Below are 14,877 nucleotides of genomic sequence, written 5' to 3'. Positions count from 1 at the left end.
GAAAAGATGGCCCATTGCATCACTGCCCTGGATATCTCCACCAATGATGACGAAGGGCAGAAACTCCAGGCGAAGGGCTTCAAGAAAATCAACGTAAACCTGAACAAAGGCACAGCAGGAAACAACATCTTCCTGTGGTACCAAAAAGGAGAAGGGGTCCCTGTCACAAGGGTCCAGGTCACATTCAATGAAGAAATGGAGGATGGGTTGAAGAAAACCAGCTACACCAAGATCGAAAAAGATCTTAACACTGGCAGTGGAAAGCCGCTCTTCATGTGGTACTCCAAGGCCAATGGAAGTTATGACGTTCCCATAGTGGAAGTCAGTGTAACGACCGAGCCACGTGGTGAGGCCAGCCACCTGATAACCGGGGGCTGGGAGGAGGTGAGCTGCAATCTGAATTTTAGTGCCGGTGGAAACTTCGTGTACGCCTGGGTGAAGAGAGCGAAGCCCATTTACATCTGTGACGTCACTGCCACTAGCACCTATGACCAGGACAAGAATCTTCTGTCCAGTGGCTACACCCGAGTGGACGTGAACACCAACCTCGGAGCAGACGGAGGGGCTGAGGTCTTCATCTGGTACCGCAAGACCACAGACGAAACAAAGAGCCTGTCTGACCTGAACATCTCCATCAATGACACACAGTATGGAGACATCCAAAAGGAGGGCTTTGAGCAGGTAGACACCAACCTGAATGAAAACACCACTGGAACTGAAGTGTACCTGTGGCACAAGAAAGAGGGTGATCTGAGTAAAGTGAGAGCCATGGTGCTCCTGCTCAACAAGGATGCTGTGCAAACATACAAAGGCACTCAAGGAATCAAAGTCATTGAAAAGAACCTCAACGCTGGGGATGGTGGCGCCTTCATTTACATGTGTTACGTTTAGACCGCATCATAATCAGCAGCAATGAGATTGAATCACTACATCGAAATGTTTATCCATAGTAGTGTCTTAAATAATAAATGAATAAACCAGAATATGTTTCTTGTAAATCATTGCGAATTCATTACTGAAAATACAAAAACAACATTAGAGTTCAACTCATATGCCTATGGATCATATTCACCTATATTATTTTCATTTTTAGGCTGTCGGGTTCAGATCCAAACAGTTTTTAGCTAGACGCAGATTTGATATTGACCTCGCTTACTATTGGCTAGTTTATAATTTGGTATCCCATGAAGGCAATGTGGTGTAATTCATCAGACAGTTGCATTGGTCTGCTCAGCTGTGGGCCTATGGTTATGAACATGTCTGTCAGGGAGTAACAGAATATAGGGGGATTTCGACAGGACCAGACCAGGTCAGTTCACTTGAGACCAGTTCATTTAGGGGGGGGGGGGCCGGCAAGTTTGTGTTTCAAGTGACTTTAGAGCAGGGTGTCAAACTCATTTTGGGTCGTGGGCCGAAATTCAGCTCCAAATGTGGGTCAACTACAGCTTACACTTGTATTGCACTTTACAAGCCTGTGTCACAAGTTCCTCAAAGTGCTACATAATCATTATTCATTCACTCCACAATCGATGGTGGTAAGCTGTTGTTGAAGCCACAGCCGCCCTGGGGCAGACTGTCCATTTACGGCTATATAATGTGTTGTTCACATCTTGAGTTCTTATTATGTCAGTGCCCTCTGCTGGACACGTGTGGAACTCTTTCCTTCTTTTAAATGTAATGCCCCCTAGTGGCCAGAATGAGCATTATGGTTTTTCTTTAATTTCTTCTTTAAAAATTCATAACTCCGCACAGGAATGGGCTAGAGACTTACTTTTTTAAATAAATACTCTGGAATTTATGCTTATTCTGGAATCCGGCAGGGGCCGAATTAAATCATCTCTGATCCGGCCCGCGGGCCGTATGTTTGACACCCCTGCTTTAGAGTAAAGTGGTCTGGGTTGTTATGGGAGTGGCCAAGGTCATTTAGTCGTGTGGCAACAACCACAGCCTGATATCACTGTGCTTTAGTCCTGCATCAAAACACCTTTGTATATGCTACATTTGGCCATTAGGAGGGACAGACAAAATATAGGCTACTTTTACACTGAACAGCAAAATCACATGCAAATGTTTTCCTTACCTAATTTATAAAATAGGCTTTCATATAGCCTGCCCATCTCTGATAGGTCTCTCTAGGCTCAATCCATATCGAAGCAAAAGAAAATAAATCAGCGTTGCCATGTGATGTATGAGCATCCAAAATAAAAGAGGGAGATGCAAAACCTTTCTCCTGTCATTTAGGCAATAAGAATGTATGGGAAAACTGTTGTGAACTTCAGCACAAGACTGACATGAGGAAAATACAATTTTATTGAATGTTTTCACATCAAAATCAGGCATGAAGTCTATGAGTAGAGATGGCCAAAATTGCCTATATTTTCTTTGAACAAGTCATGATAGAGCCTGGTTCAAATGTGTGAAGAGAAAGTTTTGAATACGCTGAAGTGGCTGAAGTCGTCTGGGACTGGAGCAGTTTGGACCTCCCTTTGGAAGCGGAGCAGTTCACTTTTGGCTGTCGAAACACCCTCAAACCGCTCCGGTCTGTTCCGGTCCTGTTGAAAGCCCCTTATTTGGGCTCCATACTTCAGACTTATTTCTAAACATTTAATGGCTTAGTCCACTTTCTAAAATCTTTATAGTTTCTTGTACATTTAGAAATGAGGTAACTGCACACACACAAATCTACATAATACACTTTGAATATTTTGGTTACTCTTAGGGCAATTTTGGTCAATTCATGATCAGCATTTCAGACCATTTTTACAATAAATTACTTGGCTGTGAAAGTTTTTTCAAACTTACCACATAAAGGACATGTTGATGGGATAAACTTAGTGAAGGTTCAGAGGCTGCACTTGGTTCAGTTGTTGGGACTTTATTAAAGCACGGTTTGCTCAAAGCTGCACATTTAACACTAGTTTCTTTTAACGGCCTCATGTCAAAGCTATAACTTCCTGAGTTCAGCCATTGAGCTTTAACTTAATACATTTAGATTCAATGCCAGTTTGAATCCAATTCAATGCTTATTCATGACAAACATTCAGTGACTTTAAATACTTTCAGCCCAGTTGTCAATTCATTAGTTGCTTCAACCCTAGTTGCTTAAACCCTCCTGCTTACATGTTGTAAGCCATTTAGAAAATTTAAACGGACTAAACCAGTGCAGCAGTGTTACTGAATTACAAAGAAAGCACTCTATTGAAACCATGCAGGCTTCAATGGAATTGATCAAACAATTTTGCAAACTTTGCTTCCATTCATATCTCAACACACATTCTTACAAACCTGTAACACGACTTGGACAACAAATTTGAGGGCATTTCTTTTATTTGTGTTTTTACAAAAACAGTCTTAATCAAAGAGACCAAAGCCCATGTCATCATCAGACTCCTCGGACTCTTCTTTCTTCTCTTCCTTCTTCTCCTCTTCTTTAGCTGTAGGCAAAAATGTAATAATTTAGCTTTGATAAGCTACATTGTAGCCCATTTTCTAACATTAGTCCAAAACAGGCACATTCCAACATAGTCTTCACAACTTCTCTGGGGATTTTTTTTTTTTAAGTCTAAACTACAGTTCAATAATGATAATGATAAATGTTTCAATACGAAAATCAATTTCAAATAGATCTGGAAGAAAAACATGAAATTCCCACCTGGTGCATCACCTCCTGAAGGAGCAGCTCCACCAGCGGGGGCGCCGGCAGCGGGGGCGCCACCTCCTGCACCAACGTTACAGATCAGGCTGCCGATGTCAATGCTGGACAGGGCCTAAAACACATTCAGTTCAGACAAAAGCCATCCAGAGCTGCCTCCTCAGCAGACCACTGCCCTGAACATTTACAGATTGCTCAAAGTCAAACTTCTAAATCAAATTGAACTCTCCAGTACTTTGCTCACTTACACCAGGGGCTCCCAAAATCACTAGAACAATTCGGCACCCCCCCATACATAAAATTCATTGTCATATGGGGGACATGATGCCCATTTTAGGAACCACTGGTTTACACCAACAGTTTTAAACAATTTCACTTTGTGATTATATTAAACTATAATCATTTTTTGACAATACAACTAATTTGACTGAACAGGTACTTCTATGCTATAATATAGCCCAGTCATTCATACATGATTGCTACAGCGACATTACTCTTTAAATGTTTCATAGTTTCAACTCAAAATGAAAACCCTCGGCTAATGTAGGTATCAGACCCAGCTCACCTTAGCGAAGAGACTGGGCCAGAAAGGCTCCACGGTGACACCAGCTGCCTTGATCAGAGCATTCAGCTTGTCCTCCTGCACCACAAAAGAAAAGTTCAGTAAACAAGACAGTATCCTGAACTAGAACCACCTTAAAAAATATCCATCACAATTGACTCATGTCCAAAACTCAGTTAGGAATGATATATAGAAGCAAAACAAACGATTCCCCACAAATACAAATTGAAATCAGACAGCAACTAAATGACGGTCTTATAAGCCCTGTTCAACATTTAAGTCAACAGAATACATGCCATGTCTGATAGTGTAGTAAAACGTGGGTAGCCTGTTGACATCTACCGCGTTGCCGCCATTTTTACTTTTATCAGAATCAATGGCTTTAAATATTAACATTTAACCTCATTAATATGATATATTTTAGCTGGTTTACAAGGATTTTCTCTATAGCAGTTGTAATCTTAAAGAGCGTATCATTTGGCAGTTCAATAGACCGGTATAGACGGCGCCATGTTGACGAGTACGGGACACTTACGGTGACGGTGACATCATCGTCATGGAGAATCAAAGCAGAGTAAATGCAAGCAAGTTCAGACACGGAAGCCATTGTAGATGTTGATTTTTACGGTAGTGACGGCGGATGCCTAAATTTAGCGGTGCTAGTCGCCGGATTGCGGGCCTTAGCTTCGGATGAAGAACCGAGCACCTCTAGGCACGTTGACTTCCTAAACCGGAAAAGGGAAGGCGGAGGGCGGGAGTTTGGTATTTATAGTGTACGTAAGAGAGGCGCGTAAATACGTCATGACGCAAACATATATATGAAAAAGTAATAATAATATATGAAAAAAGTGTAAAACAATGTATACCCTAGAAATGTATAATCTTTAACATGGCTCCTATTTTTTTGTATGGGTGTTTTATATATATATATAATTATAATTAATAAAGTACTTATGTAACGTAAAAGAGACCAGAGCCCCCATATATAAGTTTATATGTGTATAACAAAATATGTGTATAAACGAAAAAAATAAAAAAAATAATAAGAATAACTAGAAATGCAATGGCTGTGCCATTGCGATTGACTGCGGAATTGCGGGAAGCGAATGCAGAAATTGCATAAACTGTTCAAATTGCATAAAATGCCTAATTTGCATAATCTGATTTGCATAAACTGGTAAAATGCATATGTAGGAGCCTAAATTATGTTTGTTCTGTAAATAGTTTCAATCAGTTTAAGACATAATTATTTTTGTTTGGTAACTTTATGGTTATTTTGGTTTATTTACTTTTCTTCATTTTGGTATTTGGTAATTGGTTTTTGTCATATTTTGTTTGGTCAGGCTAGGTGTCGCTATATCATGACGCCGCACAGTGTCGCATTGGTGGGGATGGCACAGAATGGAGCCAAACAGTTTTTAGACCACTGCTACCCCTTTTTTGTAATCCCCTGTCAGTCTGTCATGTAATGTATGTTTTTTCTCACTAAAGAGTTTTTAACTGCACATCTTGACTCCATGGATTTTATTATTGACGGTGTTTTTGGATTACTTTACGACATGCTAAGGGCGCAGCGAGTCATGCTGGCTTCATATAATTTTAGAACCTACAGCATAAAATGTCATGTTACATAAACTGTATAAACTGAATAAAGTGGTAAAATGCATGAATGAATTAATTTGCATAAATTATGTAAATTGCATAAACTCTTTAAAATTCAAAAGTCCTAAATGGCATAAACTCTTAAGTTGCATAAACGGTTTAAAATGCATAAAGTGGTTAATTTGCATAAATTGTTAATATTGCATAAACTTTTAGATTCCATAAACTGGCCAAACTGTTGAAATGGCCTCAGTGCTTCAATGGCAGAAGCTGCACAAATGGCTGAAAGGCCTGGAGTCTCCCCATTGGCTGGATTCCCACATACACACCAATGCAAACATTTCAAACTCTCGTATAAAAAAACTGGAAAACTGCAGAAGGACAATTTTTTCTCAAAACCCACAAGTTGCATAAGCTGAACATGCACAAAGTGCAGAAATTGCATAAAATGCAGAAAAAAGTGCAGAAAAGCATGGATTTGCGGCAGCCCCATTAAAAGTCAATGGGAAAAATCTCCGACATTTTGGCCGATTGCGGAAAAATCGTAAGTTGCGGAAGTCCCAAAAGTAATAGCACCCTTCTCCTCAACATGCGGAACGTTTTGATGCATAACTTGCATAAATTGCACAAAGCATGAAGGTGCTGAAAGCTCTAGAAAATCGGGAAAAATATGGAAGAGGAATAATAATAAAGAACATGAAAGCCAATAATTGACTGCGGAAGAATTCCGCAGTCAATCAATAATACAAAGAATATCAAATGAAAAAAGGGAACAATGTACATGGAAAAAGGATTATATTCACAAACAATTTTGATCAGTATTTTATTCAATCTCCAAACACAAAAATTGTAATAAAAACAATCTGGCAAATTACAGTGATTTTTACAATAATAATAGAAAGACATTTTGAGATGTTATAAACTAAAAAGAAGCTTAAAAAAAAAACACTACTAATACCAATTCTTCACTTCTTGGTCCATATCAAGTTCAAAATATCAGGGGGTGGGTTATGGTCAAATAAACAAGCTCACAGTTTCAAACATGTCTTCCATTTGGCACAAACGTACTTCTTTTGCCCTGATATCAGGGAATACTCAGTACAACTACAAAACCACCTACAGTGAGATGACATATTACTTCAAGACGATAAGTTAATGGTGTGGAATGATTTGTATCAAATTTACCCAGTGTGCCATCCAACCTACTCAAGTACATGTCTCCTTATGAGAAAGACGAATAGACTCAAGTGTAAAAGCAGTCGGTAAATAGTGACTGGCCAAAACAAGACAATAATGCTAATATTACAAGCCCAATTTTGCAAACTTTTGTGACCGCATGAGTGTTCACTAGAAAATGTTGAGAATCTTTTCTGTGTTAAAAAAAAGCACCTCAAATGTTTACAAAACAGAAAGTATGTTTTATTCCTCATGATTCAGAGTAATGTGGAAAATATAAGGTTCATGGCCATTAACATTTGAGGGCACAGTTATTTTGACAAACCAGTGCCAAAAATATCCAATAATCGTATCAGTCTTTGTGAGGTTTTCTTTTAGGTTCTTCATCATAAGAAACTCCATATTCATTTACTCTCGTCTTGTCCACTGGATAGAGCCTACAAGAACAAAACGGTTACATTTACAAGACTATCATTTCATACACAGAATATGCACATATAAGAATGATGGAGACGACAATGCTATGCTATTTGCTGTGGCTTGTGATGCATTTACAATATTTTTTCAATCAGAATCATTTGGCAGTTTGAGCAATACTAGATTGGTTGACAGACTGGATCGTGCTGGTCAGGTTTTTGTTCTCATGCACATCCTGTCACCAATCCTGTCACCAATCCTGTTGTGTTCCTTCCTTGGGTCATGTGCACAACCAAATGCAAACCAAAAATTCAGTCCTCTAAGGCAGTGTTTTTCAACCACTGTGCCGTGGCACACTAGTGAGATGTCGCCTTGGGAAATTATTTAATTATTTAATTTCACATAGTTTTTTTTAAAACAAATGCATTATTATCCACAAATAATGAACCGTTTTCGAGTGTCTATGTTGTCAAGTGATCGGCAGATATTATACTCTTCCATATCAGGTAGTTCATTTTTTTGAGACAAGAGATTTAGTGATGTATTGAGGCATTGTGGCTAGCGAGACTATACGGTGTTCCTGGTCAAGACACTTTGATGAAAACATTTTCTGCTGGTGGTGTGCCTCGTGATTCTTTCAATGAAAAACATGTGCCTTGGCTCAAAAAAGGTTGAAAAACACTACTCTAAGGAGCAGTTTTTACGATGTCAAATCCTCACATTTACCAAATTATTGTTGTGCTTTTACTTACAGTGGTTTCAGAAAGTTTTTAGAGCCCTTTATCAATATGGAACAGTCTGATACTTAAAATCACAAATAATATACAGTATTAAAAGTAGAAATCTATCCCTACAACATACAACCACCGCAGATTCATTCCATTGCTTTCTATCATAGTTGTGTGGTTTCTGAACATTTAAAGTTAGGTCAATGGTACATTATATTAATTGCACTTGATTTAGAAAGGTTCAGCCTAAAGATAAGCCTGAGTGTAGATTATAATAAGTAAAATAAATTCTGAACCCAGCACAACACACGAACCGCGAGGACACATGTTAATTTTCTGTCTAATAAATCCCACCCATGGTGATGAGATTATTAGTGTGTCATAATGTTGTGGCTAATAAGTGTATGATGCATTAGTGTCAGAGTGTATACTGTACCATCTCTGATAGAGGTAAACGAGGAACACAATGTCATCCCGGAAACAGGCTAGTCTGTGAGATGTTGGCATGGTGATGATGAAGGCAAAAACATCGTCGATGAAGGTATTAAACGCCTGTGAAAATAAATAAATAAATTACCACACCTATCTCACCATCTTTTCAGGAAGCTGAACTCTCCACTTCCCTCACTCTTCTATGTTGTACTACAGTTCCAATCAAAAACTTAAGACCAGTAGAAAAATAGCACACAAAAAAATCATCTTGTTGCATATTGAAGTTCTACTTAGAACCTTGTTATGATCCAACCATGCAACATGTGATTTTTTGCCATTTTCAACTGGTCTTAAACTTTTGATCTGGTATATGTTGCTTTGCATACAATGTTCACTATTTTTGTGGAATGTTGTGCAAAGGGTTTGAAAGTAACGCAAATTCAATTCCCTGCATGTGGTTCATATGTGGTAGAATTGATAAGAACCCAACTGAGCTGAGCTGAAATCAAACATTGGATGGTTCAAACATTCCGGTCGACTGTGCTTACCTTATACATGAAGGCTTTCCAGGGCAAATGAGCAACTGATTTGAGCTGATAAAAAGAAAATAACCCCAAATTACCATATTTATGTTGCAAATACACTTGATTATACCTTAACGTTGTTAGAAATTATTTGTCTATAATTAACTCACCTTATAATTAACAAAAAGTTGTGGTAGCATGAAGAGGAATCCAAATGCATACACACCTGTAAAAAATATCAATACAGTGTTTTCACAAACACTTACAAAGGCAACATTTAAAAGGTGTTGACATTCTTACCATTCACCAAACTATTAATCACCCATGAGTACCAACTAAAACAGAGAAGACAGAGATCAGCATTCAGCTCAGATTTCACTGAAACATGAGTAGTCGTAAAAGTAGTGAGTTACCTCTTATATCGAAGGAAAACTAATGCATATATCGCCCCTCCAATACACAATGGGTAAAGGAGATAGGAAAGATATTTCATTGCCTGTTTAACAGAGAAAAATAAATTATCACACATTTCAAAGTAATTATTACAATAATCTCTGTATCTCACCAGTGTGTCATATTCTTCTGTCCTTTTTTCCGATTCATCTAGCTTTCCAAACTATCACAAAAGAGATGAAGTGTTGATATTGATATGTTTATTGTACCACATTAGCCCAAGTGCTTAAGTCAGTAATAATAACTTACCAGGAAGGTTGGCTTGCCTCCTTTCCAGAAAACCTGAATCTTGAAGGCCTTTTTCACTTTCCACACCTACAACACACAGATTTTCCACATACTTATACATGTCAAATTTCACTGATGCCATAAACAAAACAAAACATCTCGCTTACTTCAATGATGGAGCCAATGCCTGCGGGTATGAGGACTAGCAGGCTGGTTTGTTGATCAAACAGATAGAGGAAAATCACTATGGTGCTAAAACATCGCCACAGCACTGGAGAAGATGAGGAAAAATACAATTATAAAAATGTAAAGAAACTGTAGTTCAAAAGAATTATGCTGGGCAGGATTTCTGGAAAAACAACCAACCCACGTACAGTATATATATTTTCATACATTTGCAGATTTTCTAGTTAATTCATATGTTAATCACCCTGTAACTACAATCTTGAAACATTTTGAGTAATACAGCCAGTTACCTGCTTTGCTTGACATCCCCACCATGCTTTTCTTCTGTTTCCAAAAGCTGATGTCATTTTTAAAGGCAAGGAAGTCAAACAGGAGCTGAAATAAAGCCACACAAGCCACATGCCATAATGTTATTTTGCTAACTAAATCAAAAGGTCCAGAGTACTATAGCATGTGCGTGCATCAGGACAGGAGTACTCACGTGAAAGGCAGCTACAAAAAAGGTCAACGCTAAGAAATACAGGTTGGTGTCCACGAAGATCCCTTTAATCTCATCAGCATCTTTCTCTGTGAAACCTAAAGCACAAAGAGATGATGAAATGAATGTCCTCTCAATGTTTTGTTGGATGCTGAGGATGACAAACGCACCGAACTGCTGCAGAGAGTAAACAGCGTCCTGCATGTGGATCCAGAACCTCAGTCGGCCCAGTGAGATGGAGTCGTACGAGATGGTCAGAGGCAGCTCCAACGACGTGCTGTTGATCTCCTGAACAAACGATATGCAACTTTAGTGGGATTATCTGTTGTCAGGTTATTTTCCCCTTTGAGTGCCACATATAAAGCCTCGTAAACTACAGTTCGACACAATCACAAGCAGCATTCCCTTTTATGTTCATAATTATTTCGTTTTAGCCACTCACCACAAGGTCTTTGACTCGGTTGCTGAGCTCATCAACAAACAGCAGAGGTAGATACATCATTTTCTTCCCATTTTGAAATCTGTAAACAAGTGAAACTCATCTTAAATCAATAACTTACTGTATGTGCAGATTCAGGATATGATTATTCATTACTTACACTCTGAGGTATCTATGGACGTCACTAGGCAGGTACTCCCTGTCAAATATAAAGTGATCTCCAACCATATTGAAAGTCAGACGTGACCGCCAGTGAGAAACTGGGTGATCTGAGGAGGTAGATGAACCTGTGGTGCCCCCTGCTGGATTAGCATTAGCCTTTTTCTTTTGCTGGGATTCTTTTACATCCTATGAGACCACACATCAATTGAAGTTTTTTTTTTTATTGTAATAAGGAAGCACATGTGAATTAGGGCTGCACAATTCACTTGAAATGTAATGCAAGTTGTCATGTTAAAGGTTGCTAGTAGCAAATCGCAACATGGCAATTACCTAAGAAGTACAACATCCTTTGCAAATAAAAAAATCATCTGGTCTCCATGGTCTTACAATGAATAAAACCTGCAGTTTAGACCTTTACGTTTGCTGAAATTCATGTGGTTCTTAGTTTTAGTTTAGCAGTTAACAGGGCAGTCTTCTCTCAACTGTCAATGTCAAAGAGCAAATATATCTGAGAAACTACAAAAGTATAGTTTTCCAAAATTGTGCAGCTCTAAATATGACACCTGTCATTTTCATTTACCTCTGGTTGATCCTCTCCTGCTATGAGGGAGATCTCTGGGGGTTTGGGGACCATGTAAGTGGTGAGCTGCGCTACCATGTGCACCTGTCTGTGGTCCTGCCAGGGGTTTACACCAGCTTGATGGACAAATATTAGGGCATATAATGTCCCATTGTTGCGCGTTTTCTTCGGAATGGAGACATTTATCAACCTGAAGAAAAGAATAATCAAGTATCAATACGTATGAACAATCAGAAAAAACAATTTCCTTCTATGCATTTCACACATTGGCTTTAGTCAGCCATTACAACTAACTAACATCATCAAACAATTTACGTTATTGACTTCACCTGCCACTGGTTGGTACCTCCTGAATCTCTCAGATTCTTTGTTACCAATACTAACCTTTCAAACTTCTTGTCAATGTCAAATTCCTCTTCTTTATGAATCAAAGTATGCCCCCCCTCAGCATTGGCTCGTAGTGAGGTGTAGATGCTCAACTACACAAGTCAGAACATTATTACATATACAAAAAGCACTCTTAAAAAGTAACTATACACATACGTTTATACAGACCTGTAGTTTGGGATTAGATGCCAGGAAGGGTATGATACAGTTGGTACTTTTGGGGTCGTCACAGGGCCTGGTGTAGACTATCCCGTACATGACCCAACAGGTGTGCAGCACGTAGACCACAAACACCCCGACGATCAGGGTCGTGAAGGACGATTTCAGGAACATGATGCTGGCGTCCTCACTTTGTGTTGTCTCCCGAGGTTAGCGGAGGTAAACAGCCATACGTCTGAATTTACAAAATAAAACAAAGGGTTTAAGTTGAAACTGTGTTTAGCCTTGTAATCATTTCATTGTTATCCCCCCATCATGACATTTTGAAATCTCACACCCAATAACAGTTGTAGTGCACGGGCTTGTTTTTCCAACATTGATTAAGCCTGGTAACCAAATACTTGACTGATTTAGGACACACGATCCACTTTTCTCATACTCTTAAAACAAAATTTGCATCTGAGCTTAGTAGTAGGAAGCATATTTTAACAATAGATCGTGAACAATTGTAAAAATCGAATCGCACGTATAATGGCAGTCAACAAGGCAGATTGGAAACATGTATATTACATTAAAACCCACATGTTACCTCAAAAGTTTAGGCTTACATCAAGTTGACAAACATACTGGTGTGCAGTAGGGCGGCTGGCACTGACAGGACACTCTGCGCTGGACGATTGGCTGCTGCCTCCTCCATTCACTCCCACGCATTTAAACGCGATTGTAGAGTTTATTTACATCCTCGCACGTCGTATAATGTGGATACATTTGTAGTCTCCTCCACTGGTAGGTTTATTCAACAAACAAAAAGTGAAAAAATGTGGATTAAAGCGTGAGTGGCATCAGTTTTTCTCTCCGCCGTTCATTTCCTGGTTGGGTTGGTCAACGGGATTTGCGCACGTATCGCGAGATTCTGCGTGACTAGTAACATAAACATGAAAATACAAATAACAAATAAATAATAATAACCAATTAATCATGACAATAATCATACAATTATTCAGAATTACTTAACAATTCTGGTCCCTTTATTTATTAGGACAAAGCTTTTGTATTTTTGCAATTAGAATCGAACTTTATATCATGTCAACTTCTTAACCCCCACCTGGACGGAGCACATTTTTCTCCGGTTCGACTCTAACCAAATCCAAAAGCTTCTTGAACAGAGCGTCAAAATAGCAACGAAAAGGAGGATGAAAATACAACAAAAACAAAAGAGCGACAAAAACACAATAAACAAGTGACAAAAACACGATTAAAAAAGTGATGAAAAAGCCCCTCAAAGAAGAGCCAAAAAAATGCGCCGGAAAAGCAACAATAAAACAATTAAAAAGCAATGAAGGAAGCAACAAAAACATGACAAAAATGTGACAAAAACGTGGTGACAATGCAACAAAAAAGTCACAATCAGTTTTGTAGGTCTTAGCTTTCAAATAAAGCAAAAACTGCCTATAGGCTGTAAGAAGCTTTTAGATTTGGGTAAAGCTGAACTGGAAACAAAGCACCCAGTTAAGAGGACTGGAATGACTGGAAAGACTGGACGCCTATTAGATCAACATCACAAAACAGGCCTATCAAGAAAGTCAACTGCACAGGTAGTTTCAAATATATTTACCGGCTGCAAATTATATTGCCAAAATAGCTGATATGTGAAAGGCACTTTTTGACTGTGTGGTAGGCCTATGGTTCATGTTATTTTATCATCTTTTAATATTTTTGTTTTTATAATTACTTTATAATTTTAAAGCAGTTCTAAGTAACTTGTTTAACTTAATAAATCCTTTTAGTAGTCCATCTGGGGGTAATACTAAGTGGGTTAGGGTTAGTTACTAAGTTTTTTACCTGGTTAAATAAAGGTTAAATAAAATAAATAAATAAAAATAAACTAAGTAAGTGTTAATAGGGAGATCTCCCCTTGGTGTCTCTGGCCAGAAAACCACAATTGCAACTTCGCTGCAACCGGGTAGGTGTCACCAATACACACTAATGGAGTCACGAAGAAGAAGCTAACAGGCTAGCGGGCAACGCTAACTGCGGGCTAGCGCCACTTAAACAGTATTTACAGCCAAGCTTGAGTGAAAAAAAAAGATCTCCATTGTGTAATTGGATGTATAATATCCCTCTCTCCCTCTGTCTTTTCTGTTAGTGTAGTATTTACTCTCAATTAATGGGTTAAAAAAATTGCAACATGCTACGACACCTGCAGTGATGCTTATGGCCTCTAAGAGCATGAGCTACTTAGTACTGCTTGAACATGTAGTTTTGCATCTGATTGCAATGACTTACTGTATCTAATTTGTTTTCTATTTAGTAGTCCATAGTTGAGTAATAACATTTTTACAATATTTTTACTTGAACAGGGAAAAACTACAACTTTTGGTTCCACTCACCTGCACTGGACTGTCTGCTGTGGAGGGTGTACCATGGTGGCAGTGAATTGAGCGCAATCATCCTGCAGAGTGCTCTGTGGGCACATTTCCCAGGTGAACGTTGCTTCATAAATCTGTAGTTCTTATGTCAGAACGTGATCCTGCCTGTCTGTAAGTGCCGCTGTATCATTGAGAGATTCTTTTTCCTCCTCTTTTCCACTCCACCCTGCGCTCACCGATGACTCTCTCTGCTTCCAATTCATCATGGCCTATTCCTTTACAACTGGCCATTTGAGACCCCGTTAGTGATGATGGTGAGACCATTCCACGTCTTCAGACATGG

General features: G+C 38.8%; 2 protein-coding genes across 4 annotated transcripts; both read right to left on the bottom strand.

Annotated features, from left to right (window-relative positions):
- Positions 1 to 3,309: 3,309 nt before the first annotated feature.
- Positions 3,310 to 4,964, bottom strand: rplp1 (ribosomal protein lateral stalk subunit P1). Its single transcript, XM_079571140.1, has 4 exons — positions 4,750 to 4,964; positions 4,218 to 4,292; positions 3,653 to 3,767; positions 3,310 to 3,434 (listed from the first exon to the last, which is right to left on the bottom strand). The coding sequence occupies exons 1-4, from the start codon at positions 4,819 to 4,821 to the stop codon at positions 3,352 to 3,354; spliced, it is 345 nt and encodes a 114-aa protein (XP_079427266.1). The 5' UTR covers positions 4,822 to 4,964; the 3' UTR covers positions 3,310 to 3,351.
- A 1,695-nt stretch (positions 4,965 to 6,659) lies between these two features.
- On the bottom strand, positions 6,660 to 13,051 carry clptm1l (CLPTM1 like). 3 transcript variants are annotated; one of them, XM_079570800.1, is made up of 18 exons: positions 12,755 to 13,051; positions 12,175 to 12,400; positions 12,004 to 12,098; positions 11,620 to 11,809; positions 11,038 to 11,225; positions 10,881 to 10,959; positions 10,609 to 10,726; positions 10,442 to 10,536; positions 10,251 to 10,335; positions 9,942 to 10,045; positions 9,796 to 9,861; positions 9,659 to 9,709; positions 9,507 to 9,589; positions 9,394 to 9,428; positions 9,264 to 9,319; positions 9,118 to 9,162; positions 8,574 to 8,689; positions 6,660 to 7,429 (listed from the first exon to the last, which is right to left on the bottom strand). In XM_079570800.1, the coding sequence occupies exons 2-18, from the start codon at positions 12,337 to 12,339 to the stop codon at positions 7,345 to 7,347; spliced, it is 1,656 nt and encodes a 551-aa protein (XP_079426926.1). In that variant the 5' UTR covers positions 12,340 to 12,400; positions 12,755 to 13,051; the 3' UTR covers positions 6,660 to 7,344. The 3 variants fall into 3 exon arrangements, with proteins under 3 accessions (XP_079426926.1, XP_079426927.1, XP_079426925.1); XM_079570801.1 differs by having other exon boundaries at positions 12,793 to 13,051; XM_079570799.1 differs by having other exon boundaries at positions 6,661 to 7,429; positions 12,774 to 13,051.
- Between the last annotated feature and the right edge of the window lie 1,826 nt (positions 13,052 to 14,877).

This window comes from Gobius niger, assembly GCF_951799975.1.
Source record: "Gobius niger genome assembly, chromosome: 14".
Lineage (NCBI taxonomy): Eukaryota > Metazoa > Chordata > Actinopteri > Gobiiformes > Gobiidae > Gobius > Gobius niger.
The sequence above is the reverse complement of the archived record's forward strand: the minus strand, read 5'-3'. Positions and strand labels throughout refer to the sequence as shown.

Coding starts and splice junctions, on each gene's coding strand:
- rplp1 (XM_079571140.1), bottom strand. CDS start 4,821: ATGGCTTCCGTGTCTGAACTTGCTTGCATTTACTCTGCTTTGATTCTC. Junction 4,293..4,749: donor ACGATGATGTCACCGTCACC/GTAAGTGTCCCG, acceptor TTTGTGGTGCAG/GAGGACAAGCTGAATGCTCT. Junction 3,435..3,652: donor TTCAGGAGGTGATGCACCAG/GTGGGAATTTCA, acceptor TTTTGCCTACAG/CTAAAGAAGAGGAGAAGAAG.
- clptm1l (XM_079570800.1), bottom strand. CDS start 12,339: ATGTTCCTGAAATCGTCCTTCACGACCCTGATCGTCGGGGTGTTTGTG. Junction 11,810..12,003: donor ATTGACAAGAAGTTTGAAAG/GTTAGTATTGGT, acceptor TCTTTTCTTCAG/GTTGATAAATGTCTCCATTC. Junction 10,727..10,880: donor ACCGAGTCAAAGACCTTGTG/GTGAGTGGCTAA, acceptor TCGTTTGTTCAG/GAGATCAACAGCACGTCGTT.